This window comes from Phalacrocorax aristotelis, chromosome 6 (assembly GCF_949628215.1).
Source record: "Phalacrocorax aristotelis chromosome 6, bGulAri2.1, whole genome shotgun sequence".
In the NCBI taxonomy this organism is placed as follows: Eukaryota; Metazoa; Chordata; class Aves; order Suliformes; family Phalacrocoracidae; genus Phalacrocorax; species Phalacrocorax aristotelis.
In genome coordinates, this window is record NC_134281.1 from 25849371 (window position 1) to 25876604 (window position 27234).

The 27234-nt window shown below is 36.4% G+C and overlaps 1 protein-coding gene across 1 annotated transcript in view; it reads right to left on the minus strand.

The window, feature by feature from the left end:
- The window catches only part of SYN2 (synapsin II), a 203858-nt gene that overhangs the window by 116658 nt on the left and 59966 nt on the right, over nucleotides 1-27234 (minus strand). The window contains exons 2-3 of the mRNA XM_075096744.1: nucleotides 5575-5632; nucleotides 3083-3174 (exon numbers count right to left, since the gene is read on the minus strand). Coding sequence (XP_074952845.1) covers nucleotides 3083-3174; nucleotides 5575-5632 — 150 coding nt within the window. The remainder of the gene's footprint in view (nucleotides 1-3082; nucleotides 3175-5574; nucleotides 5633-27234) is intronic.

A 27234-nucleotide genomic window follows, 5' to 3' on the forward strand; every position in this document is an offset into this window, starting at 1 on the left:
ATTTTCTTGCCGAAGGATTCTCATTATTCAAATTTTATAGGTGGAGAAAACACTGACTAGCTCGAAGCCATCAACCTCCTGAGGTACAACTTCAGGGTAAATTATATTAGTGTAGTAATTAGTGTGATTATTTACATGCCTTGAATAAATGTAGGTTATATGCTGGAGTGAAAAATTCCAAAGATTATGAAATAACTCAGAAATCTCACTCCACTAAAACAAAACAAACCCAAAACGATTAAAATTCATGTTAAAATTGCTTAAGCAGTTTTGAGATTCCAGCCTGAATGCAGAAGTCAAAGTTTATTAGCTGGATTCTTAAGTTGGTTTTCAAATATAATGCATGATTTGGCAAAAGCAACGTTATAAAGATTTGCTGTCAAGAGTCATTAAAATGGCACTGTAGACCGACAACCAAAACTTGTAAAGAAATGCTTGCCTTTAACAAGTTTCAAAAAAATACTTGTACCATAGTTCTGAGAACTTGTGATCTAGGTTTCATGGTGGTGTACCAAGTGTTTGAAATAAGGAAATTCAATTTACTGGTACAGCATGAGTATAATACTCGGAGGACTAATGATGCCTTAATCAAAACTGCAGACTACTCACTGAAAAAGAGACACCCCTCCCCATCATTTAAAATAGTGCTAAGGGGATTACACATCATCTCAAACACAGTACTGTGTTTTTAAATAGAAGAACAGAAAATGTCCTTTAAAATAGTGATTTAATGAAACAATTGGGGGAATGTACTTTAAAAAAAATTACATATTTTGCATTGCAAAAACTTCTCAAAGGGTTATGATACATTTACATAATTTTTCTAGTTCTGTAATTCTGGAGAGAATTACTGTGTATACAAAAGGTCATGAGTAAAATTTTAATCTGGGCTCAAGCATTTGTAAGATCCAAAATCTCAGTATTATGTAACACAATAAATCATTTTTCATGGTTTGATTTTCATTCACAAAAAATGAAACAAGCAGGTGCCTGTTAGTTTTTTCCTCCTAAATTGAAGCAGCAAAATTTTGTCACTGAAATTTCTATGATTTTACTATTAATATTTTGCTCATAAGTCTATGATACAAGGTCACTTTGGGCCTTACATTGATAACACATAAGACTTTATCTCAGTGTTCAAGCCTTTTCAGTAATATGCTCATAGTCCATATTCAATATGAACTTTGATACTAGTGGAACCAGCAGTTTCTCCCATCACTCTTGATAGTTGAGACAAACAGAAACAAAGGAACATGCTACACATCCTACTTTCTGACCCATACTTAACACTGGATTTCAAGTGAAGTTTCTCATCACCTGAAAATGTAACGTAGTATCCATCACTATCTCTGCATTCCTTAGTGACACAAGAAACACATTCCAAGCTTCATGCAATAAACTTCACAAACCAACTAGGCTTAAAGCAACATAAAGACTAGCACTTATCTGAAGATACAGAACACTTATGAAAAATCCTTTTGCTTTTAAAAGATACTCTGTAATCTCCACATAAGTTATCATAGAAACAGAGCACTGCTGTCCCATCATGTCTGCATATCCTTCTCACACCAGAAAGCGTGCAGACACATGCAGGTATCCCACACAGGTTTGAGTGAAATTTATCTACTTCAGGTAGCTCTATTTGGTTAAATAAAATACCCATAAAATTGGTAATATCATAAAATCCTTTGTAATCTCATTTTCAGAGTTATCTAATGACACAACAAGATTCCTCTGTTTAACATAAGCAGCAGTTTTACCAAGTTTTCCCATAAACTGCGAATATACATCCTTGCAGATGCTCTTTTCTGGAGGTTCCCAACTCACATTAAATATTGACATGTTTTGATGTTAACTTGGCCTCAATATTTTTGTTCTGCTTGGAAAATTCTCTACAGAAAAAGCAACTGAGGATCAGTGATCAAGATTTCGTGGCTTCAAAACTTCTATCATTGGGAAAAACTCCCCCAAACCTTAAAAAAAAATAATAATCAAATCTCTTACCCTCCTAGGGAAATAATCTTGTGGATTTGGCATAAGTGGTTGTTGTAGTAAGCTGCAGTTTTTTTAGAACACAGAAGAGATTAAATAGTTGTGAGTTTCAAAGCATAAAGTACACTCATTTTTTCCCCTGGGTTATTTTTTTTATTATTTTTTTTAAAAAACATGAATGAGTAGAAAATTCCAAAACTTTTATTTGGACAGATGTTGTGCAAAAACATGAAGATACAAGACACGCTGTATGCTGCCCAGCTCCCTAAAGAAAAACATAAGCAGTAAACTACCGCATCACTGTTAGTGCCTTGATCTACCTTTCTGAATGCAAATTGTTCAGCCAAACAACTTCTACACTTAACTCATACATAACTGCACTGGCCCAACTAGGAGTAATTCCCACAAATTAGATAAAACACAGGACTGCCTGAAATAATGTTCCTAATACTTACTTAAGCTTTTATTTTGCCCAGATGTACCCCTGTTTTCTCCCCTTATATTTACAGGGCTGTTGATGTCCTCACTGAAAAATAATGGTAAAATTACCCTGCCTTCAACTGGAATAATCCTTTGTGGACAGAACAGCCTATTGGGAAATCTCAGGCTTTTAAACCAAAATCTTTCAAACAGTATCAAGTATTTCAAACTACATTCCAGTAACTATCCTGAAAGAAGTGCTGTGACTTTGACTGTTTCTACAGAAAATATTCAACACTGGATAAAAATACTGCTCATCTGGAAAGGTCTGGCTTACACAAAATTACCAAGACTGTCTTTGTGACACAAAGACAGACCCAGATCGGTAAGCCTAACTCCCAATCATTTGTTCTTTATACCAGACTTCATTCCCATCTTAATCAAATCCATCTTCTGTGTGATCAAAATATCAGAGATTTCCTTCCTGTCAAACAGGTCTTATTGCGCTGATCAGATACTTTATTTCCTACTCTTCATGCCAATGACGAGATGTATCGCATCTGTCAAAATCCCTACCACACATATACAAAAAAATCATTCAGTACCTTTTACAGACATACACTATGCAATTCGTTGCTTTTTGATGTTATTCTATTTAGTTTTTTCTTACCTGACAACTTTAGTGCCATTTCGAAATACTTGGATATCTACTGCATAATTGCCATCAGCATGGGCTATCAAGTTGATTTCTGAAAATTCTGCCTACGAAAAGGAGACTCACATTAGTCAGTCTGGTATATTTTACCTTTATTTTCCTAAATCCCTTCTTTTAAGTATTAGTACCTGAACTGCTTACATTATACATTTGGAATATAATGAGCACTAAGAGAATATTAATCCAACAGTATTTGCCACGTATGACACATTACATTTGAATAAATTCTAATACAAAGAAAGCAAAAAGTAAAAACCTTTATGAAAAAGGACTGTGGGGCTGAAGCAAGTGTATTTCCGCATTCATGTCTGCAAAGCAGCATACAGATTATATTTTTGCTTTGTATGGTGTTATCAAACAGATTAATACAGACTCAACAAACCTTTTTATAAAGTCTTGGAGAAAACAGTACAACAGTAATGTTGAAAGAACTACGATAAACAGAATATTTTCTTATAGCATTTAGTGTCTCTTCTTGTGCATTTACTCTTCTTTTAAAAGACCTGGTGCTAATAAACAATTAACTTGCAAAATTCACAAATAAAGACCTTTTTCAAAATATCTTCTCACACTGGAAATGTGGAATTTAGAAGGAATCACTTCCATACTCTGAATCTACAGTTATTTGAAAGGAAAGGACAGGATGTTTTTCACTTATCCACTGTCTTTCATCAGCTTAGACTCTCAAGGCACTTTACAATAACATTAGACAGCAGAATAATTGAAATGCAGCCAACTGTCTTCTAGTGGATAAATAAAAGCGTCTTTGCTATCCCAGACACTAACACAGAATAGAGGGTGTCAGAATTCTCATTAGTCTCCTCTTGAAAAATGGTATCACTGAAAGTCTTCCTAAATAAAATATGTGTAAGGCTTTCAGAATTTAGTGTTCAGTTAAGGCAAGTGTTGACTACTCTAACCACAATTCCAACTCAATAGCCTAAGTATGTGCTTGATTTCAAGAATGGATGTCTCTTCATTAAATCCCATACACTTATATATTTTCTTGGATCAGTGTTACAATGTTCCAAACACAAAGGGCTGTTTTAAGATTATTGTAAAAACAGTGCAAATGGTGAGAGACTGAAATATCTGTATAAGTGCTGACAATGTTAAAAGATCATTTAAAATCTACTTAATCTGAGATTGACAATCAATCTCTCAAATTAATAAATCATATTAAAAATTACAAGGATTCACAATATAGATGTTGTAGTTTAAAAACTTAGTACGTGACAGAAAATATTGTATGTTATAGATAGGTTGCTGTAAGTAGTATAAAAATAAAATAATGGTCTCTGATATTAGCAAAAGAACACTGAAGTAGTTGTTAACAACTATTTGCATATGATTGTCACAGTGTTGACGTGCTACAAAGTGATTAGTATGGTTCAGGAACTTTCAATCTCTTACAGATTAAAGGTGATTCTGGTCCTACAGAGACCATATGAAGGAAATTATATGCTTACACAGAGCTTTTATTAATATTAAAAAGAAAGTGTGCATGATGTCAACTGCAAGGTCTCATTTAGGTGTAGATGGAATTTTGGGACAAAATAGCTTGTCTTCTCTTTCTCATCTCTCCCTCAGTACTCTTGAAGATCCCTGGCAAAGCTTTCCATGTTTCCAAGCCAAGAACATCAGCAGATATTCAATGGTGTAAACAATGGAGCAAAGCTAGATGCTGTACTATTACTGTGAACCTAGATAAGTTGAATCCACACAGCTAGTGATAATTTTCCCTCACTCTCTGGAATTCCAATGGCGAAACAATTCCTTTTAAGTACTGAAGCTTCTTACAGTAGATTCTGTTCATAGAATTCAAGATTGAAAAGCAGTGAAAAGACTTATTTACTTCCCTAGTTTGATACATAGCTCAAATAAAATAGCCATAATTCTAATGCACCCCAAATTAAATCTCCATATTTATTAAGTGCTTTTTTTTAAAAAAAATCCCACATACTAGCACTGCAAACAGAATGTATGTATATTCTTCAGTGATGGAATTAGTGATACAGAAATGCAACATGTAATTCAGGGAGTGTCTGGGAAATTCACAGTCTCTAAGCAGCAACTTTTGAATATGACATGTTTTTAATGTTGTGCAAATTATGGTCAGAACCGGCTAAAAAGAGACAAGTTAGAATGAAACAATTAAATCTTTGTGTGTTTTACTTAACTTGTGAGGTTTTTTCCAAGGCCAAGGGACCATGTATCTATCTATACATATATACATATAGAATCATTTAGGTTAGAAAAGACCTTTAAGATCATTGAGTCCAACCATTAACCTAACACTGCCAAGTCCACTGCTAAACCATGTCCCCCAGGTGTCACATCTATGTGTCTTTTAAATACCTCCAGGGAGGTATGTATTTATACACACATAAGTATTTCTACAAATACACAAATATACAAATAACATTCAGATGAAGTCATTTAGTTACCTGTTCAACCTTTATGTCGTATTCTCCATGGACCTTCTTTCCACGAAAAGCCTTGGCCCTGCAGGAAAAAAAGGAGAGAAAAAAAATCAATGATACATGTATCTTAACCAGTAGCTACATAAAAACTTCCTGTATGGCCTTCAGTGTCTTGAAAATACACATGTATGCTAATCGAATCTACCTACCACACATACATAATTCTCCTTCAACGTCTTTGTATCCTTAACATATGTCATGCAGTATATTGTAATAAAAAGCATACATAATGTAATTTTCAACATTAAAGTGTGTACTAAAGTATACTGAAATACATATTTCACTGTTAGTTCTTCATATAAAATGAGTACCACTAAAAGATGCAATCCTGCTCTCATTAAAGTCAACAATGCCAGTGAAAATTCATTTCAATGGGAACAATATCCTAACAACCAGTCATGTTAAACTTCATCCACTTAGCTTATTTAGAAAAACTGGTTTATTGGAAACACTATGCTTAGAAACTTGATATTGTTTTTAAAGAATGTATCAGAGGTACTGGCAACTGTCATCACCAAATCTGTAACTCATTTACTAGTCAGTTTTACTTTTTCTAGAATATAGCTTGAGACGATGTAATTAATCTGAAGGCAAAATTATGAGTAATTATTATGTATTAGGATTGCTGTGATAGAACAGAACTGAATTCAATGACCCAGTCTCCCAGACCTAACAAGCAGACACTCTTCTAGGAACCTGGCAGTTTTGTGCCTTAGGCACCACATATCTGTTTTGGAGTAAATGGGAACTTTAAAAAAAAAAATCTGTTGATAACAGGGAACTACTCTTACATTCTGAAGTTGGAAAAGGGATATGGTTTCAGTCTCTTTCTGCACCTTGTTTGCTTGAGCCAAAACTTAGAGTACCTTTCCCACTTTTATTATATGCAAGCAAAAATCTGTTGCACCATCCAAAAACAGAACACCACAGAACGTCATCTCAAGTGTTAACAAAAAAAAGTGACTGTGTCCATTTTCAACATGACAAAATGCTATTATATGAAACTAAATCTACCTCAGTGATAATCATGTGTACTGCATATTAAAACAATGTTATTGCTTTTGCAAAATCATTTTCCCACTGTGGTCCTGAAGTGTCATCACTGGTTTAAACAGTGGAAGAATGAAACTCCAGAATAATCAGTGGAAAACACTGCCTTTGGCAACATATTTCTTAAGGATGTCTTAGGTGTTACCGATAACAGATGGCAGAAAGCAAAAAAAAAGTTTATACTGAAATGGTATATGAAAATATCACCTAACAATTAATTCTGTACAAACACGCAATTGATAAGAAGACAATAATGAAGCAAGCATTTGCAGTACTGGTTTATACTGTTTTCTTGTAATAAATACAAATGAAATATGAAGCTTGAAATCCATAATTTTATTACAGCAGATGCATACTCAGCGTAGTGTTATCAAATATTTTTGCCAGTAACAAAAGTAGAAATACACTGTATCACAAGTCTAATTTAAAGAATTCCTATTCATCACTTATATCTCTTTCCAAATTTGTTCTGAAATGCCATATGGGGAATATGAAAACCACCTCTTGACAACTTTGAAGACGTCTGGACATGGCTTAACTTTTATAATGCTGTTTATATTGAAGCACCAGATGGACCACGTTATCCTAATGGGTGCAGGAAAACCGAGAACATCTGTATTACCCTGAGAGAAGTCCAAAAAAGCCAGACCAGAGAGAAAGAGATCATGTTCAAAGATAACACCACATCTGCCTCAGGAGAAAAGCAACCAATTTGTAGTGACAGTCAAATGTCTTAGTTGAAAAACTAAGATTTACCGCTTACCAATTCTGATCCCCATGAGTGCTAAGTCCATTGCATATATTGGAATATGCTCAAAACATTAGTTAATTAGTGAGATGCTAATCCTTTAAATTCAGTCTTTCTACTTAAGCATCATTTAGATGAGGCAACCTTCAAACCACCAAACTCTGGCATGATTCACATTTCAACAGATTACTTCAGCTTTGAAAATAAACAGGAATAGTAAGTACTGAATTTAAACAATCTGGGGGTTGAAAACAAATGCAACACTGAAATTAAGTCTCTTTAAATGTTTAAAAGTAGCTTTAACCAACAACTTTTATAAAAATGTATAATATTCAAACACATTCTCCAAATTTTGAGCCACAAACTACATGAATTTTCCTCAATCTCTAAAAAATAACTTACAGAAGAAAGTCATGGCTCAGTCATTTCAGAAAAAAAAATCATTAAGAAATTCTTAGCATGAGTTTGCTGTGAAATAGAACCTAGTTTTCATGCTATTTACTGTACTTTGGAAATACAGTTATGCCCTACTTGAATTATTTCCTATTTACAATATGATAAATGTGCAATCCTATCATAAAGACATTTATTAAATGCTTAAATTAATTTTTTTTTTTACTGAGGGGAGATGAGGAACAAAATTCTTTGGTGTTACTGATTTACAGAATTTCACCAAACAGTAGTTTGAAATTCATGTTATACCTTATTACTCTTAGTATTGAGCATGGAATCCCTGCATATCAATATGGAAATACCTGCATATCAACTCTCGGAGCAATTCCATAGAAAAGAAGCAATGCTTTCACAATCAGGATCTCTAGGCAAGGCATTTGAGAAGAGTGCGAGGTTAGCTGTCAGCATGAGTGAAATTAACAAAATGAACATGCCCCAATTCAAGTCACATTTGGCTGCCCGTTGTTGATGATTTCTTACATAATATGTAGGGAAGAGAAGGAAAGAAAGCAATATCACTATTCACCTGAAACTGACTATGTAAAACAGTTGCTTTCCAAAGCCTAAATGCAGAGAAAGCGGACAGCTACTAATACGAATGCCGCCTAGTGGAGTTATTAGCATGACCTCTCATAGTCAGAATCTTTTCAAGATATGTGATATATTTATGCATTTCTTGCTTCACAATTCATCTTCTGGATAAAAATCTTGCACATTTAAAATTAAACAACTATAGAATATACGGTTCATAGAATCATAGAACGTCCCAAGTTGGAAGGGACCTGCAAGGATCGAGTCCAACTCCCATCCCTGCACAGGACAATTCCCCAAATTCACACCACATCTGAGGGTATTGTCCAAGTGCTTCTTTGAATAGCGTCAGGCTTGGTGCCATGACGACCTCCCTGGGGAGCCTGTTCCAGTGCTCCACCACCCTCTGGGTGAAGAACCTTTTCCTAATATCCAACCTAAACCTCCCCTGGCACATCTTCCTGCCATTTCCTCGGGTCCTGTCATTGGTCACCAGAGAGAAGAGATCAGCGCCTGCCCCTCCTCCTCCCCTTGTGAGGAAGCTGCAGACTGTGATGAGGTCTCCCCTCAGTCTCATCTAGGCTGAACAAACTAAGTGACTTCAGCTGCTCCTCATACAGCTTCCCCTCTAAACCCTTCAACAACTTTGTGGCTCTTCTCTGGACACTGTCCTGTAGCTTTATGTCCTTAATGTACTGTGGCACCCAAAACTACACACAGTACTCGAGGTAAGGCCGCACCAGTGCAGAGCAGAGTGGGACAAGTATGTGGGGTCTAGTCCTGCAAACCACTGCTCATGTGCACAAGTCTCCTATTTTCAAAGCACTGCATACCCTTAAACACTGCAATTTGCTCTTCTCAATTTCTTGCAGGACCAGTAGTCTGATTCGTGTCCAAATAACATAATGCACACAGGAATCAGTTCCACTTGAACACTGATTTCTGGGCATGTCTGAACAGTGAACTGGGAACTAATTACTGATCCTATAAATAAGAAGATTATATGCTCAAAAGTAATTGTAGTGCCAGTTTACCACAACAGGGCAAAAGTTTGTTCATCATTTAGAACAGTAGCACCCTCTACAGTACACAAACTGCAGACTGTCAACTTTTATAAACAGCTAGCATAATTTACTTCAAGCAAGGTAATGGATATGTGTTTATATCTATGTACCCAGTAGTCTCAAATAACTGGTTCATTGGAATTATCATTTGTATGTAAACATTTTGGCAGACTTCTGACACAACCAGACAGACTTCCATGAACTTAAAAGGTGTGGTACTAGACTAGCCTCAGTGACAGAATAGAAAATGTTGTCCAGAAAGTAAGTCCAGTTTTCAAGATCTGTTTAGAAACAACTAATTATTTAACTCCATTACTCCATTTTAAAAAAAGGGGGGGGGGGGGGAGAAGAAAAAGAAGTAGATTTAGTCTTGAAGTTTTTGTACCAGAAAAACCATAGTTTTTCTGCTCCTCACAGGACTACTTAAACTAAACCATATGACTAACAGCATCATCCAGATGCTTCTTGAACTCTGACAGGCTTCATGACCACTTCCCTGGGGAGCCTGTTCCTGTCACTGACCACCTGCTCAGTGAAGAACCTTTTTCTAATGCCCAATCTGAACTTCCCCTGATGCAGCTTCACTCATTTCTTCGTGTCCTATCTCTGGTCACCAGAGAGAGATCAGCACCTCCTCCTCCGCTGCACCCTTTCAGAAAGTTCTAGACTGAGATGAGGGCACCTCTCAACCTTCTCTTCTCCAAGCTGAACAAACCAAGTGACCTCAGCTGCAAACCGTAAATCTTGCCTTTGAGGCCTTTCACCATCTTGGTCGCCCTCCTCTGGACACACTCTAATAGTCTGATGTCCTTCTTATATTGAGGTGTCGAAAACTGCACGCAGTATTTGAAGTGGGGCCACACCAGTGCAGTGAAGAGTGCAACAATCATCTCCCTCGAGCAGCTGGCTGTGCTGTGCTTGCTGCACCCCAGGACACAGTTGGCCCTTTTGGCTGCCAGGGCACACTATTGACTCCTATTCACCTTGCCATCAAACCAAGCCCCCAGATCTCTTTCCGCAGGGCAGCTCTCCAGCCTCTCATCCCCCAGTTTGCATGTTTAAGCAGGATCACCCCATCCCAGGTGGAGAATCCGGCACTCACTCTTACTGAATTTCATCCATAATACATTTGGTAATCTTGCCTACTGTCCCATGAAAAACTATTAAACAATCTGATGAAATTATATATATTAGAATTAACATTTCAGTGATATATCTAGGCACATTTAAGTACATGGTTTTTAAAGACAGCAGTTTTGTAAATATATTTCTTTTCAATACAAAATCAAAAGAATCTGCAATAAAGGATCATTTAAAGGATTAAGATTATTGCTTCTTCCATATGCTGAGGACTTTTTAGACTGTTATGCAGACTTATGTAAATATATGAAAGCCGTAAGAAATTGTTATCAAAAGTAAGTGTATAGTAAGATTTACGTAGTATTTTCATTTTGTATGACCTAACCCACAATCTACTGAAGCCAGTGGGAAGCTCTCTATTAACACCAACGGGCTCTGCAACTGTTTGACAGTATCAACATTTGCTATATTGACTTCCCCCAATCAGCCTAGCTAATAAAACTCATCATTTGGAACTGCTGTGATGGTATTTAGTCATGACTAAATAGAATAATTTATTAAGAATACAGTAAACACGCTGGTTTACAGACTTCCTTTTATTTACTTGTTCCATGTTTCTGCAAGAAGAGACTGATAAGAGTCTGTTATAAAATAATAAAATATTCTATTTAAAACCTGACTCTTAAAGACCTTGATACTCTTAAAAGTGTTACTCAGATTCTGCAAAGACCTATTAGGATTTAAAATGTGTTCTTTTTTTCTTCTGCACTGTAAAGTTACACTTTTGGCACTTGACCCAACCAGTATTTTATTCTCACATAAACTAGTTTTCCCAAGGTCTTACTTCATACAGAAATTGTCTTAAGAGAAGCAGAGCATCACCACAAAATAAGTGACAGAACATACCAAATGTATGACTTCTAGTTTTAGTAGTGCTTCCTGTTGAGTTGGATTTCATTAGATTAATGATAATCTCGATTACCAGGAGCCTGTAAATTTGAACAGCAGCACATTTTATCACCTCTGAAATAGCATGGCTTATTTTAGCAGGTTCCATAGCTCACATCTGTATTGGGCCAGTTAAGTTTTCCCATTAATCACTCAGTTTGATGAAATGTCAAATTCAGTGGAAGCACTGTAATGGCAAGGACGCACAGATTCACAGATTGCTCTTTCATGTTATTTGCTGTTTGATCTGACAATCCACAGAAACCCTAACTGGAGCTTGATTAATTTCATAAACACAATTTTTTTTTTTTCCCCAGTATGACAGGCAGGACACAGTCAATGGAGTTCTGCATTTTAAGTCACAGACTAGCCTTTTGAAGGGGAAAATTTACTGTTCTTATTTTAAAAAAAAAAAGTGCTAGCTTCTGCTAATAAGGTAACCTACAAACAATTGCATTTTAGCCTATTTTTTAATCAATCGAGGTTACAACAGAAATTATTTCTGAACATTTTCTTCTGTGCCCAATGGTACAACATGGTCATATTTTCTTGGATATCAAATTGTTTCTACCGGTACAATGTGTCTTGGTCTTCACTGTGTATCTTTACCTGACATCACTGTCTCTACTGCTACTGTATCAGTCATGTCAATTATAATATATGGAAAGAGAATGACTAAGAACAAACCAAGCACTTATGGTCCTAGTGTGTATTAGCACATGATGGAGTCATCCCAGATGGCCTCATATTGGAACCTATCACATGGTTAATTTGATCAATCTAACAGGATTTCTTCATTGCTGATCTGCCCACTTTTACTGAGGATCACGAAAGCACCTGAGCAGTTCCAACTTAGCAGGGCAGTAGAAAACCTCTGTAGGAAACACTTCTCCTCTCATACAGGGCTTTCCTTCCCTGACTTCTGTAACTTGGAGCACATAACTTTGTTCAATAGATGGTAAAAAACAGAGCTCCTGTGTGCAGCCTTTCCTCTGCAGAGGCATTGAACCATCATACCCTTCCTCATTCCCTTTACTGGTGATGGCTAAACTCATGAAAAAGCAGAGATAAAACATTTTTCAGCAGAGGATTTTCCTGACCAGCCAGTAGAGAATTTGCCCAAGGAGATTCAACTCTAAAAGCATATTAAAAAAGAAAGCACGAACAATCTAGAAATAAAGAATGCAAGCTTATTAAGCGGCAATTATTCCATTGCCCTTTCTGTGCTGGGTCATGTCCACTAGAAAGGGGTTTTTTTCAGAATAGCTTTATATGTGGCACCTTCAGAGACCTCCACAATCTCTGATTCAATCCTAATTTTTCTCTCCTAGTTTATTACTAGCCTTATTTTTTTAAAAAAATTATCCTATTCCATTGGCATATATCAGAATGTTACCTCCTTTAGTCTGATTATTTAAACAAAACAGAGCCATTGTAATCTTTCTCAGCACAGACCTTCCAGCCCAAGAACCACCTTTGTTGTTTTAATCAGGAGCCCTTCTGTTTGTCACTCTGTTCTGTGCCTGAATAAGTGTTTTCACTAGAGATCTAATCAAGAAGAAAATGCCTCCTACTCTTCAATCTCTTATTTAAGCTTAAATTTTCTGGGTCTTTTGATCAGCACGCTTTACTGAAAATGCCTGATTTTCTGCCCACTCAAGGTGAAACAAGTTCTCTTTCATGACCAAATGCTAGTCTGCCTTTCTGGTAATGTCTGAAAATCCCACACCTCCGATTATGTAATATTTACCATTAGCCCATTACTTGTGTTCAAGATTTATAGTCATGACGTAATTTCTGTGGGCTTTTCTTTTTTAAAGTAGATGACAAATGAAAGTATTTTTAAATGTTTATTCCCTCATCACTGGAAGACCTCATACATGATGCAACATATTATAACCTTTTCCAAATCTGTTAGACTCATTAGAACAACTACTGCCCTTTCCCATGGTTAGGTTCATAAAAATATTTTGTACTCATGAGATGAACACAAAATCCCAATTTTTACAGAGGAGAACATCAATAGCCAAATTACAAAATACTGCTGTTCTAAATACTGATGAAGGTTTTAATGGTTCTTAGTGCTCTAAGACTCAAACTGCATATTCTGCACCAGTTGCTCCAAGCTCCTTGATCCTATCTACTATAGGCAATGTAATAATGCAGGCTAAAGTAACAAAATTAGATTCTCCCTACCAACTAAGAAGTCCATTCTTTCCAACTTCTCATTCTGTTGACAACAGAGATAAAGCAGTACGAACTGTTAATGAGCAATTCTACTGTTTAGAAAGTAAGGCACTCTAAATTACCTTGACTAAATGGCAAAAATATCACACAATGCAGCCACTGGTCATTGGTTTGACAGAAAAAAACCACACCATCTAGAGGTAACCTCTAGAGATATTTTAGCTTACTTTTTTTCCTATTGAGGCAAAAAAAATAAAGTGAGCCCAAAGACTTTACACTAACAGAAGGTAATTTCTGACATCTGAAACACCATAAAAAACAGCATGGAGTGAAAGAATCTTTGAGACTGAATTCACATTATCAATAAACTCTTCAGCAGAAATTTATCTGCCTTTTAATTTTCCTATTTATACTGAATTCTCTAAGGTGCTTTAAAAAGCCGCTAAGCAAGATGTATGACTCCGAGGTGAGAAAATTTGAAAAATTTGTGCCTGGAGGCATTACAATGTGATGCTTCATATATAACATGTTGGGCTATCATGCCGTTCGAATTTGCACCTTTGGGGATCCTGCACTTAATATAGAAACTGTATCTTAAAAATGTCTCCAGCTACTTCCACTCTGTGCTCATCCTACAGATGAGATTCTGAACAAATTAGTCAACATGAGATAAGAAAGAGGGAGAAACATGCAAAAGTAATAATTTCAGGAGAGAAAGTGGGAGAGAGAGTGCACACCCTTTCAGCAACAGCTTGTAATTCAACCAAATTTAGTACAACATCAAAACTTCAGTCTTAATATCAAACCTTAAATCTTCAGCCCCACACAGGGACAAGACCCAGGGGAAACATGGAGTAATGGGAGAAAAATGATTGCCACTAGTGCCAGAATATCTTATTAGAGATATACATACATATATATACACACACACACAAAACAACACAATCAAAAGAGTGGCCCGCAGAGAATGGCAGTGATGGTACAGGCAAGTCTGAGCGTTTTTTTTTCCCAACTGGACCCCCCACAAGCATTTCACACCCTTGCAGCAATACTTCTGTGGCCCTACCAATACCGAACTAGATTTAAATGAGTGAAGGATAAAAAGATTTACCATGGATCAGCAATTGTTTTGATCTTTGACTCACAGATCCTTTCACCTCCATCATGTAGACCTGGGGTCTCTTCCAATTCTATCACTAGCTTCAGGTTACAGGAATACTAGAGGCCCCATTTGACTCAAGATACCAAATAATCAGTGTAAAACACTCCTTGATGTTTCAATTTTTCTTCATGCAACTGAAACTTATGCTTAAACTTAAGACAGTCATGTGCTGCCCTGTTTCTCTGACCAGATAAATTAGAAAACCTAGTCTTCATAGCTCTCCTTAAGTAACTTGGTTTAGCATCTTGGCAGATGCAGTAAAAAGTGCATATGGCTTTTGCTGCCCTCTTCTGTAGAAAGAAATGTATATCAGATTGCCCAAAAAATTCTTTCCATTCTCAGATAAATATAGATCCATGGGCATCTTTCTGGCTTTAGTAGCTTTAAGGTAGCTACACCGGTATCAACCCCTCTTTGAAAGAACAGCAAGGGCCAGGTAGCAGTCATACCCAGGAGCTGGTTGAGAACAAAGGAAATACTTCATTATCACAAAGTTAGGTGTATGCTTGTGCTGAATGATGGACATTATGCATGACATCTAGCATGAACCTAATTAGAAAAAGCATATTAACAGCAATAGTACAGTCTCTATGTATTTAACACAGTGTTAGCAAAAACCCACAAGCAAATTAATCACTGACATCAACATGGATTAAATGAATAGCAATTGCTAATGCTTTGTATACTCCTTTCCTATTTTAAGTTGAATTAATCAATATTATTAAGGTTTGGAGTTTTTTTGTTTTTCGCATGCACATACACTCAGTTTCCATTTGCTTCATGACAGTTGTCTCTAAATAAGATTCACACAGTATCAGAAAGTGGGGTAATATCTCCAATGCAATTTACCCCCCAAAGAAAGAAAGATTTCAAGTACTGTGCTTGGCAGAACAAAACTATTAATCTACCTGTTATGGAAAAATGAGCTTCTGAAATACACATTTTACCTAACCACAAGCTTTGGAGGAAGGCCCAGAATGCTGACATGAAAAACCAGTTGCTTCAAGATACTCAAGTTGCAATAGCCATTGGAAACACATTATACTGATAATTCTCAGTACAAATGGATACCAAGAAAACAGAAAATACTCTTGCCAGCGTCACTTCTTTTTTTAAAACCACATTTTATGCCATATTCTGCAGGGAAACACACGGAATGCTGTAGCAGATTAGCATTTTGCCACTTCCAGGGTATGCCCATACATTCCTTCTCTGGTCATACTTTCAGGCATACTGCTACTTTTATCCTTGCAGATCACTGCTAGAAATTTTTTCAAACAGGATACTACATTAGCAAAGACCTGAAAATATAGTACTTGTTTAGTAACTCCTGCAAAACGTGCATGAATGGAGGGTTCTGAAAATAAGGCAAAGAATATATTGTAGCAATATTCTAACCCTTTCACTAAAAGGAATAGTCTTTTTGGCTCAGAATTCAGCTTCCCAAGTATGTTACAAAACTAAACTAACCACCCTGTATTTTAATATTATACTTAAAAGTATAATCACATATAATTTGGTCTGTACTGAAAATATCCATGTTTGGTTTACTGACTTTAATATTCTCTAACATGACAAATAACTATAAGCCTGTATTCCTGAGGATTTTCAGCTTCCCACTACAGATTAGAGAATAATAAAATTTTCCAGTGCTGCTGTAGTTAGTGAATGATGTTTTTCTCTACAGTAAACAGGCACCACAACTAATACACTAGACTGGAAGCATTACCTACTCCTTCCCCAGGTGAGGCTGACGTTGGGAATATGGGCTTTAAAAAGTATTACACAGGAACAGTCCATAGAACTAGAAGGCAGGTAAAGGTTATTGGGATCTGTAACACAAACCATACCACAAGTCTCAGGGATGTTGTGACAAAGAGAAAGCTATTAAAGATGAGAGACATGACAATAACTTTCATGAAAGTAATGTCTGACAGGTTTGGATCTTTGTAGGCAGCTGTGCAAACACTTTATTTGCTTATAGTGCATCTAATTAGGTGCTGAATTGAAAAAAAATATTCTCCATGAGTGATACATTCCTTTTGGTCTAAGTATGCATTACAATAATACAAAATCCCACAATTGCTCACTCCCTCCCCATTATTTGTAAAACAAAAGCTATCTGAGTTTTTAGTGCTTAATGAACACTGGAATCAAACAAGTCCCAGGCTGTTCCATGTGTTTGCTGTACAGCTGCACAGACTAATCCATGCAAGGTCTGCATTACACTCAGGTCACAATCAGCTCTGAAATTGGAGCAATACATAACAGTACACTGTACCTCAATTTTGGGATTTTGAAATCCAGCACCATGCCAACCTTCTAAGCAGAAATCTCCTGATGAAGCTGTGTTGCAAGCCCCTCAGCAGTCCACAGCCCTAGCTAACTGGCAGTAACTCACAGCTGTGAGGAGCAGAGGCAACTGCTGAACATGGAACTGTATTCAAACATCTCTTTCTCTTCCCAGCTGAGCACTGTCTTTTTTTTTTTGCACAACTAAATGCTGTCAAATATGAGATTCACTGCCAAAAAATGATAGTGTAACAGACATGAAACAACTAAGATGCAAACCAACATTCTCTTTTGACATATATTAAAGCATAGCAATAGTTTTAATTTCATAATTGAACAATTCACATTTATAGGATCAATTCCCCCAGTGCCTATAAGGGTGAGAACAGGACCTGTTCCCTTTTGCACACAATAGCAAAGGCTGTTCCAAAATCCCAGAGATTTGAGCAGATCTTCCCTCTAGGAACTGTACCGTGGAAAGACTGCTTTAAATTTAGTTGGCAACATATAGCACATTAGTCAAGGATGCCCAAGAGATGAACTGAATCCAGCCCTATGTCATTTTGTGGGCTACACCCACCCGCTTTGGTCCCTAATGGGAAGTGGCTAGCTTATGCTACTAGTCACCTCTCCACTAATGGATCCTTGGGCAACCACAAGTCTGCAGTCCATGGCACAGATTCATTTGGATGGAAGTCATTAGAGAAAAAGATGTGAGTACTTTTCCCAGGAAGATACTGCCATTTGGCAAAAATCAAAATAGCAGGCATGTGCAAGCCCGTGTTATGTAAGATCCAAAATCTGCAGCTAGTTACTGGTAAATATTTTTGCTAGTGAATTTATGAGTCTGGGCAAGAATGATCATCCTGGTGAGTAAACAAAACATGAAAAAACAACAGCATTCAGAGTAAGAATATTTTCTTGATTATACTACAATAAGGCCTGTTGGAACAAAAATTCAGGATGTGTTGAAAACCTTTCAGACTTGAAGACCCAGGATATCCATACTGCAAGTTTCATTTGCTTAAGAAAGGCTGCTACACTCATTCTAGTTTGCTACTCCATCAACACAAGTTAGTCTGTAGTTATATCAGCGATTGCTTTGAGACAGCTCTCGTATCGAACTCCCACATAGTGTCAGGCTGCCAGTCTTCTCTAAAATCCTTTTTTTGGTAGTGAACTAGGAAAAACACCAGAACAAAATAAAACGAGCAAGTAATCCCTACATTTTTAACAACACAATCAAAAGAAAATTCACCAGGATTTGCAGACATGGCTATTATTCTTTTAAGGCTAATCAGCAAAATATTTCTGACTACTTTTGAAGTCAGTATTTTCTTCCTTTGGTGCTGTGTACACAACTTCAGAGGTTCATTCTTATCCCCAGTAGATTTATAACTATTTTCTGTAACAAGACTTATCTGCTATAGCAATAAGCAACAAACCTGATGAGTATTATGTTCAGTAACTTAATTTTAAGCTTCTGTACTCTGAGCTTCTCCATTCTCATGAACTGCTTGCCACATTCTACTGCCCAGCAGGTAATTCAACAGAAATTCACCCTGTTGAGTTACAGATGGAATCTTATGTACTTTTTTTTTTTTTTTAAGATTTCTTATTAGTGGATCTCATTTTTTGATTATATAGTCATAACATGCACTAATGGTATGTAGTGAATAAGGACAGATTCCTTCAGCAATAGTTAAGGGCAATCAAAACCAATCTTAGTGAACTCTAATAAAGACTCATGATTACAGGTATTTCTTCTAAACGCATTTCAAATTCTGTCCATTCCATCTGGATTACTTAAGACAAAAATTCTACTTCTCTTTACATTATTTTGTATCTTCAGCAGTTTCATCAAACTTCATTAGGGTACCCACTTTCACTCCTTCACTGGAAAAGGAAAGCAAAACAAACGAAGATTAATGTCTACAATGTCTGTGTTTACGTAATAATGAACCTCTGTCAGTGAATCAGAGCTTCTGCAGAAAGTACCATCTATTCCGAAGGAAACCCGAGCAGATTTACACCTACATTTTGGTCAAGCGCTGCCATCTGCTGGGCAGACATCTCTGTGAACTGACGCTCCAGAAAAATCAAAACTTCAGAGGAAAAAAAAATTTTTCAGTTTGGAGTACTTACCATTTTGTCAATCAAAAAGTATTAATTCAAAAGTAACAGTGGTCTAATTTTAAACTGAAATATTAATCGTTGCAAACAATGTTGGAGCAACTAAAAGTAATTTAAACAGTAATTTCCATCTATTTACTGTTGCTACCTACCATGTATTATAACCCGGCTTCTACAAAATTTCTGGGGGAAAGAAACAGCTGAAACATTTTCTCAATTGCATCTTAGATTAAAATAAAACAAATGAGCTTATCACAACCCAAGCTACAGTGCAGCTTTTCATAAACTAAAAAGATACATGGGTACAGTGCTGGCAATGGCCATAAGCCCCTGCTGACTTTTGCTTTTACATTTTATCTTAGTTTGAGACACTGAAAAATTTAAAAAATTTTTAAAAAGTAAAATTAAGGCATAATTATTTACTAAAAAGAATAACAGCTAGATTAGATTCACTGAAGTTTTATTTCTCCTAGTATAGAAAATGTCACGCATAAAATTGTGTCACACGTGGAAGAATGGAAAATGATAGCCTACACCTACAGCTTAAGACCTTGTTAGCTTGTGGTCCCCCATTACTGAATGTAAGACCCTGTGCCTCTTCTGGCTGGTAAGCAGCTCTCAGCTGGAGCTGACCATCTCACAGGTAGGGCTAGAGAGAAAGAACAGATGTAATCTTGTGCTCATGAATACAAGACAGGTCTAGAAGTCATAAATCGTAAGAAAAAAACCACAGAAGTTCTCAGTACCATTTTACGACTTAAGTCTTTTGCATCATTCAGCTGGAAGAAAGAACAGGACACATGGTCACTTTTAGTCCAGTTTATCATGAGGTATCTACATAAAAAAATAATTAAACAAAACTACCCAATTTTCATAATTTGTAAGAAACTAAATCCTTCTTTCCCATCAAAGTGAGGATTAGCCTTGTGACTATGCGTCCACATCATGACAACAACCCTCAGTGACAGAAATGACACAGAGGAAACTGACCCTGTTGATGCCTGAATCCTCTCCATCTTCCCATACTAACTTCTGTTCAAACTATCACTTCATTCTTAGTATACACTCCTCCTTGCAGGACAGTGAATCTAAAAGCAATTCAGGACACCGTATTTTCAATATATGTGCTCACAAAGGAACAAATTGAGGGAAGCAACTTCTTCCAATGCAGTGTTATTTCCCTGGTGGGCCCAGTAGAAAGCAGAAGGTCATTATTGTATATCCAAACATACACGATTCCCAGTTAGAAAAAGTACCTTGAAAACACCTCCACAGTCTTGTCACAAGTTGGACTGTATTTTGCACTTTGCTGCTGAGGAAGCAGATAATTGGTAGGGCTTATTATTGCCCTTTCTTACAAAGATGTTCCATAGCCTTTAATGACACTTGCACTGTGCTCCAGCACACAAAAAAGCGCAGAGCATACAGCTATAGAATTAATGCTTCAGGTTGAGCCACAGTGTGCTCATCCCCCTTTCTCTCTCACAGGGCACATTTCACATGCATTCTCGCTAACATACATAACTTCTGTTTACTAAAACACAAGCCAAGGAGCTGCTATTTCAATAACCAAAGTAGGAAAAAAATGGAAATATAGAATAGCAGAGCCTTCCTATGCATCTATTCCAAGGAATCTTAAAATCTTTGAAGAACACAGAATCATAGAATCATTAAGGTTGGAAAAGACCTCTAGGATCAAGTCCAACCATCAACCCAACACTACTATGTCTCCTAAACCATGCCCTGAAGTGCCACGTCTACACACTTTTTTAACACCTCCAGGGATGGTGACTCCACAACCTCTCTGCACAGCCTGTTCCAATGTCTAACCACTCTTTCAGTGAAGACATTTTTCCTAATATTCAATCTAAACCTCCTCGACTCAGCTTGAAGCTGTTTCCTCTCATTCTATCGCTCGTAACTTGGGAGAAGAGACCAACACCCACCTCACCACAACCTCCTTTCAGGTAGTTGTAGAGAGCGATAAGGTCTCCCCTCAGCTTCCTTTCCTCCAGATTAAACAACCCCAGTACCCTCAACCTCTCCTCGTATGACTTGTTCTCCAGACCCTTCACCAGCTTTGTTGCCCTTCTTTGGACACGCTCCAGCACCTCGATGTCCTTCTTGTACTGAGAATTACTGAGAACATTAATTACTGTATCATTCTCATCAGCATAAAAAAAGCATTCAAGATAACACAGCGAGACTGGGAAGACCACCTCCTGACCTGTACATCTTCACTTCCAGGCTGGATATGAAAGACAAGCACAGAGTGCTGCACAGCAAATAAAGGGGAGGATTTATGAAGGAACTGAAACAGCAAGTATGAATCTTTCTAAATTACTGCTTTTTTTAAAACACAGTTTTCAAAGGTAATGGCCAAGTCTTAAAACACTTTATCCTTTTGATACTTGTGCGAACCATCATATTTTCTGGATTTGACTACTTGAAGAAAGTAGTTCTTTTAAGGGTTTAATTTAAAACCACAATATTATGATACTTTAATTCTCTGTTCTATTATTAGACAATATCAAACGCATCACTTAACTTAGATTTTACTGAGACTTTGTTTTTGTACTATCCCCCTATAAAAGGTATTACAACTTTTGTCTCATCCCTGAATTCACACTTTCTTACTCCCACCCACCTACGCAAGACTTGAGAGCTTGAACACTTCGCAGTCACAATGTTCATATGAAGTTTATATTTCATTATCACACTTTTATCTCAATTTTCTGCAAGACGATCTCCAATTCTTTATCGTATTTGTCTAGGAAGGAGTAGTCCTGGCAACCAAGTTTAAGAGACTCCAAGGGACTAGCGGTCTCTTGAGGTAAAATTTCTCACTCTAGTCCTGCAATATGCTCCTTTCTGAGCATGCCGATTACCCTGAACAGATGGCAGGCATTCTGTGGGAAGACAAAATCTGTTAGAGAAAACACTTAGAATAAAAAAAAAAAAAGTCTGAGTCACAGGCCTGATAAAATCACAAGATTGACTTAAGAGATCCCTACATTTTTATATTTTAAGAACAATCGTATACATGATTCTTTTTATTTGTTGTATGCTTTTGATTCCATTCGAAGGAAGTGTAAGCTTTTTTATTTGAAAGGGTAGCTGAGATTCTTACTTGATTCCAAAAGCTATAACCATAATTTAAAAAAAAAAAAAAAAAAAAAGATGCCTACAAGAAAATTCTGAGTGCTCACAATATTAGGACAGTTAGTAAACTGAGTTGGTTTCTCTGAAGGTGTGGAAAAGCAATAGTCAGATGAACTTGGCTGTGACTTAAACAGCTGCTATGCCATGACTACTGTTCAGCTCTAATTAAATCTCAGTGCAATCTTGTTTGAAAACAGTAAGGACAAATCAGACCCCAAGAATGTATCACTATGCTCATTAACTACTAAGTGTCCTCTGTGATACAGGAATGTTTGTTTTAATCTTCAAACTTGCTGAAACATGCGGTTCTGATTGACAAAAACTTACTTGATGAATTTGAAATTAATAGTCATGGTTTGAAAAAGAAGATATGAAATTCACAAAACCAGCAAAAAAGATTAAAATCTATCATTATTCTTCTTTTAACCAATAACTTCTTTTTCACAGGGCAGTGCTGTAGAATCTTTTAGAGTGATTTGCTGATGCTGTTACAAGAGTTGAGTCTCCCAATGACAAAATCAGCTACTTCATAAAGAAGTTGTACCCTTGTTCTTATACTTTCACCCCCATAGCTAGCTAGCAAAGCATTTTTTAATGAAGTGAGACACAGACAGACTAAACAAGTATTTCCTATATGTTTTCTGCTGTCTTCCTAGTCACTTAAAACAATGCTCCCCCCCCTTTTTAACAGTACATCAATAAAGTCACTACCAGCTACTTTTCCAGTTGCCTTTCCTTCCCCCTCTCATGTTCTATTTCCTTTCTGCTGTTTCCCCCTCCCCCGCCCCCAAGCTCTTCCAGGAGTTTATCGCTTTCATCCTCCTTGTATGGTCAAAGTACTTTATATCAAATAAAAAACTGTGCTAGTAATTTTGTAATCGTTTTCTGCAGTTTCAACTTTCTTTGCAATACTTCTGTTCCATGTTAAATTAGCTATTTTGACAACAGATGTTTAACCTGAAATTGAAGTGGTGGGTGTGTCTGTGTATGCCTATATATATTATATAAATATGTATATGTACATATATATGCATGTTTAGAGGTCTGCAAAAAGACGGCATGTCACATTTCCTTTACTGACTCTATAAAAGCCTGCCTTTCTCTTAGAGACTGCAAGTGTTGTAATAAGAGTCAAGAATCACTAATTATGCAGCATTTTGCAAACCATCACCAGGATGACAGAAGGTAAATTAACACAGTGAAGCCTCCAGCAACAACCATTCCATCATCTGTTGCTTAACTGCCTAATAAAAGCATTGCAAAAACAGGCTCAATAACTAGGCGCTTTTTTTTTAACCCACTATGCCAACAATTTATAGTTTTCTATGCAAAGCTTTATTGTATTTTTCCTGGGCTTCACATTTCTAATGAAATTCGTCCCAGAATACACCAGCATGTGCTGCCATGCAGCCAGTGAAAATTTGTTGCAATATCCACATACATATGATGTGGAAGCCCATAATGATAATAGTGACAGGCATGAAGATAAGGATGCAGAAGGTAATCTACAGTAAACTGAGGAGGAGTGAGTTTGGAAGGAAAGTACCAGCAACAGGGACTGTTCCTCAGATCAACCCACTGATGACTTTATATCAACCCTTTCATATAAGAAAAGGGGTGAAAAAGGCAGACAGTGCTAGAAAATGGTCTTGGAAGAAGAGGAGAAAGAAGCCACAGAGGACCAGTCCAGAGAGATGGAATACTTTCACAATCACGCTAGTGATTTTTCTTGCTGTCCCAAGAACAGTTGTGTTGTAAGTGAAACAGCAGGAAGGCAGGGACAAGTGAGAATGGCCTCTCAGCTTTAAATGACAGCAATGATAGGTGACCTTAAAGAAGCACAGAAACGGATCCACAAAATCCAACTTTGTGCAATATGTAATGCTAAACAAATAGCACAGTTCTAAAGGGCTACACATTGCTAATAATTCCTTTTAATTATATATATACATTAAAATCTTTGTATAAATTTATATTTTATATTTATAAATATATATTTTATATATATTAAAATTCCTTTGTATATATAAAACTTTTACTCCAATAAATTATTTGATTTTTATATATACATGATATATATTTTTAGTTTTTGAAAAAAGAGGCCAAGGGAAAATTATTTCATTAGCTTTCAGTATAAAAGATCAATATGGCAAATGGGTGTAATGGCTTTCAACAAGTGCCTTCTTTTAATAACAATTTAATTATATCAACCAAACTTCAGAAGAATATTTCTTGGAGTAAAATTTATGCTAGGCCAGTAGAGTCCAATACTGCCCATGGAGTCTGACTCACCAACTCTCAAGATCTTTATCACCTGAATTAATAGAGGTTCTCAATGACTAGTCAGTTATTCCAATGTTGTGGTATTAGACTAAAATGAAACTACGGAAAAGAAAAACACAATAGATTTCATTGGAAGAAGGGCAGAATAACAACACTGAATTTTTTTAATACCACAGGGCAAGAAGCCTAAAGACTATTTCTGAATTATCAGTAGCATTATCATCATCTAAAGTTTGGCATTATGAAATCCCAAATACCATTATAAAGAGCCCTTTAAATAGATCTCAGTTATCAGCTGAATACAGATGAGGACAATGGTTGAACTCTTCTTCATTTGCAGTGAGGTTAAGATCTACCTGCACACATGATAAAATTTTCTAGTAAGCTAAAAAAGGAAAAGAAAAAAGGAGGAGAAATAGCTTTAAGAAGCTCATACAATCAACTGAGCTTACTCTCTCAAAGAAATTTCCAAGCAAGTCAATCCTTAGGCCAGGTAAAAGAACACCATTACATAACCTCTCTTAACATGATAGATATGTTACTCTGGAAAGTATCAGACTACAAAAGACATACGATAATTTTTCTTATTTAATTTTAAGCATTTTAACATACTATAAATTAATAGATTAAAACTAGAAGGGGCAGGAGAATCATTGCAAAAACACAGGTCAATTAATAGAACAAAGGAAAAAAACTAGTATCACAGTTTTATAGGCATACGGGAACAAGATGATGATGCCCCTAAGAAAACTGAAAGAATAGCTCCCTAACATATAGTCCTAGGTAATGCAATTTCTTTCAGTCTAGAAAAATTTCTCTCTATTAAAAAATAAAGGCATTACTTCAAAAAGGATTTCTCAGATTAAAAAAAAAATCAATGCAAGGTTCTGATTACATAAGAGACTAAGCCAAAATTATTCTGTTGACTCACTGCAAAGTTAGTACCATGTGCCTGAGTCACCTGCACACTACTCGTGCCTCTAAGAAGGATGCATAACTCAACAATAACCAATTCATAATTTAACATAGTAATAGTAGATTACTATTACCCTGTTCCAACAAGCATTTAACTATACATACAGAATAATTTATGGCAGCTCATGAATATGCCTTTTCTGACAAATATTCATGTCCCATTAATTTGAATGGAACACATTTATGTATTACTCTGAATAATGAGAGAGAGAGTTCTCATTACACCAAAAGAGTTCACATCACAAAACGTTTTTAGAGGAAAGGCAATTATGTCTTGTGGACCCACAGCACAATTAGTTTTAATACTGGTGACCTTGGTTAGAGGAAGATTTTATATTTCAACTGAAGGCAAAAAGGTCTCAGGATGAGAGATGTGAATATGCACATCTACAAGAAAAATGTGTGAGCACTGTAAGCGTTACTCATTTTTGCCCACTGCATCTTTTATCTGCATTATTTGCTTAGCTAACGCATGAATACCTGCATATCATGCACCAGCTTGTGCCTGGCAGATTTCATACACAAGAGAATTTCAACAACTGAAGAAAAATGTCTGCCCAGCAAAAAGACTGTTCTTTACCTCAAAACATATTCTGTGCAACTTCCAAGTAACTGGAAAATCATTAACACAACTAATGTGTATTCCATAAGAAAGATATGACTGATTGCTCAAGAGGATTTGGGCAGAATGACAAAATGAAAATCTGGTCCCAAACTGGATACAGATAGTTTATATATGGACCATATACAGGGACCCATTAGTGGGTTCTATTAACAGACTTCCCTGTTACTGACATAGGCTTTCAAAATACTAAATTGCAAGTGCATATTTATTAGTAACACCATAATTAGATGAGAACCTAATTTACAATAGGTGAGAATGAGAAAAAGTATTAAACATTAAACATTTGGGGAAAAATAAATTTTCAAGTCAGAGTAAGAAAATGAAAAAATATTTGGCTTCATGTGCCTTCATTCTCCTAACTCATATATTTTAAAGCCTCATATGTTCCAATAAAGCAGTAGTTTTTCAGGGACTTTATTACTTCTGAATGCTTAGGATTAGCAATACTGCTGGTTTGGCAGCATTCTGGCATACATAAACTGATGTAGACAAAAAGGAATATCTGTATTTTTCATTACTCTTATGAGACTGTTCTTATCTTCACAAGAATAGAGAAGGAATTGCCATAGCAAATAGGCCACTCCTCACTACATGTTTTCCCCTGCTGAAATTTATATTATGGCTTCAAAGACAGACTCATTTTAGAGATTCCACAGCTGAAGGCAAATCAGTAGATGCGTATCCCTCCCTCCCGCCACCCCAGTTACTAAGAATGCACTGATTTCCTTATCTGCCTACATATGGCTTCCATCCTTTTTCAGGGAAAAAGAAAAACCCTGTCCCAAAGAGCACACATCCATTTGTATATTACTCTACCCTAAAAGAGTAGTGGACAGGGAGCTATTTATTCTTCCATCCCATATAACTACAGATTCTATTTTTAACTGTCGCTCTCATTTTATATTGGTCATATTATGTGGGACAAGTCTGC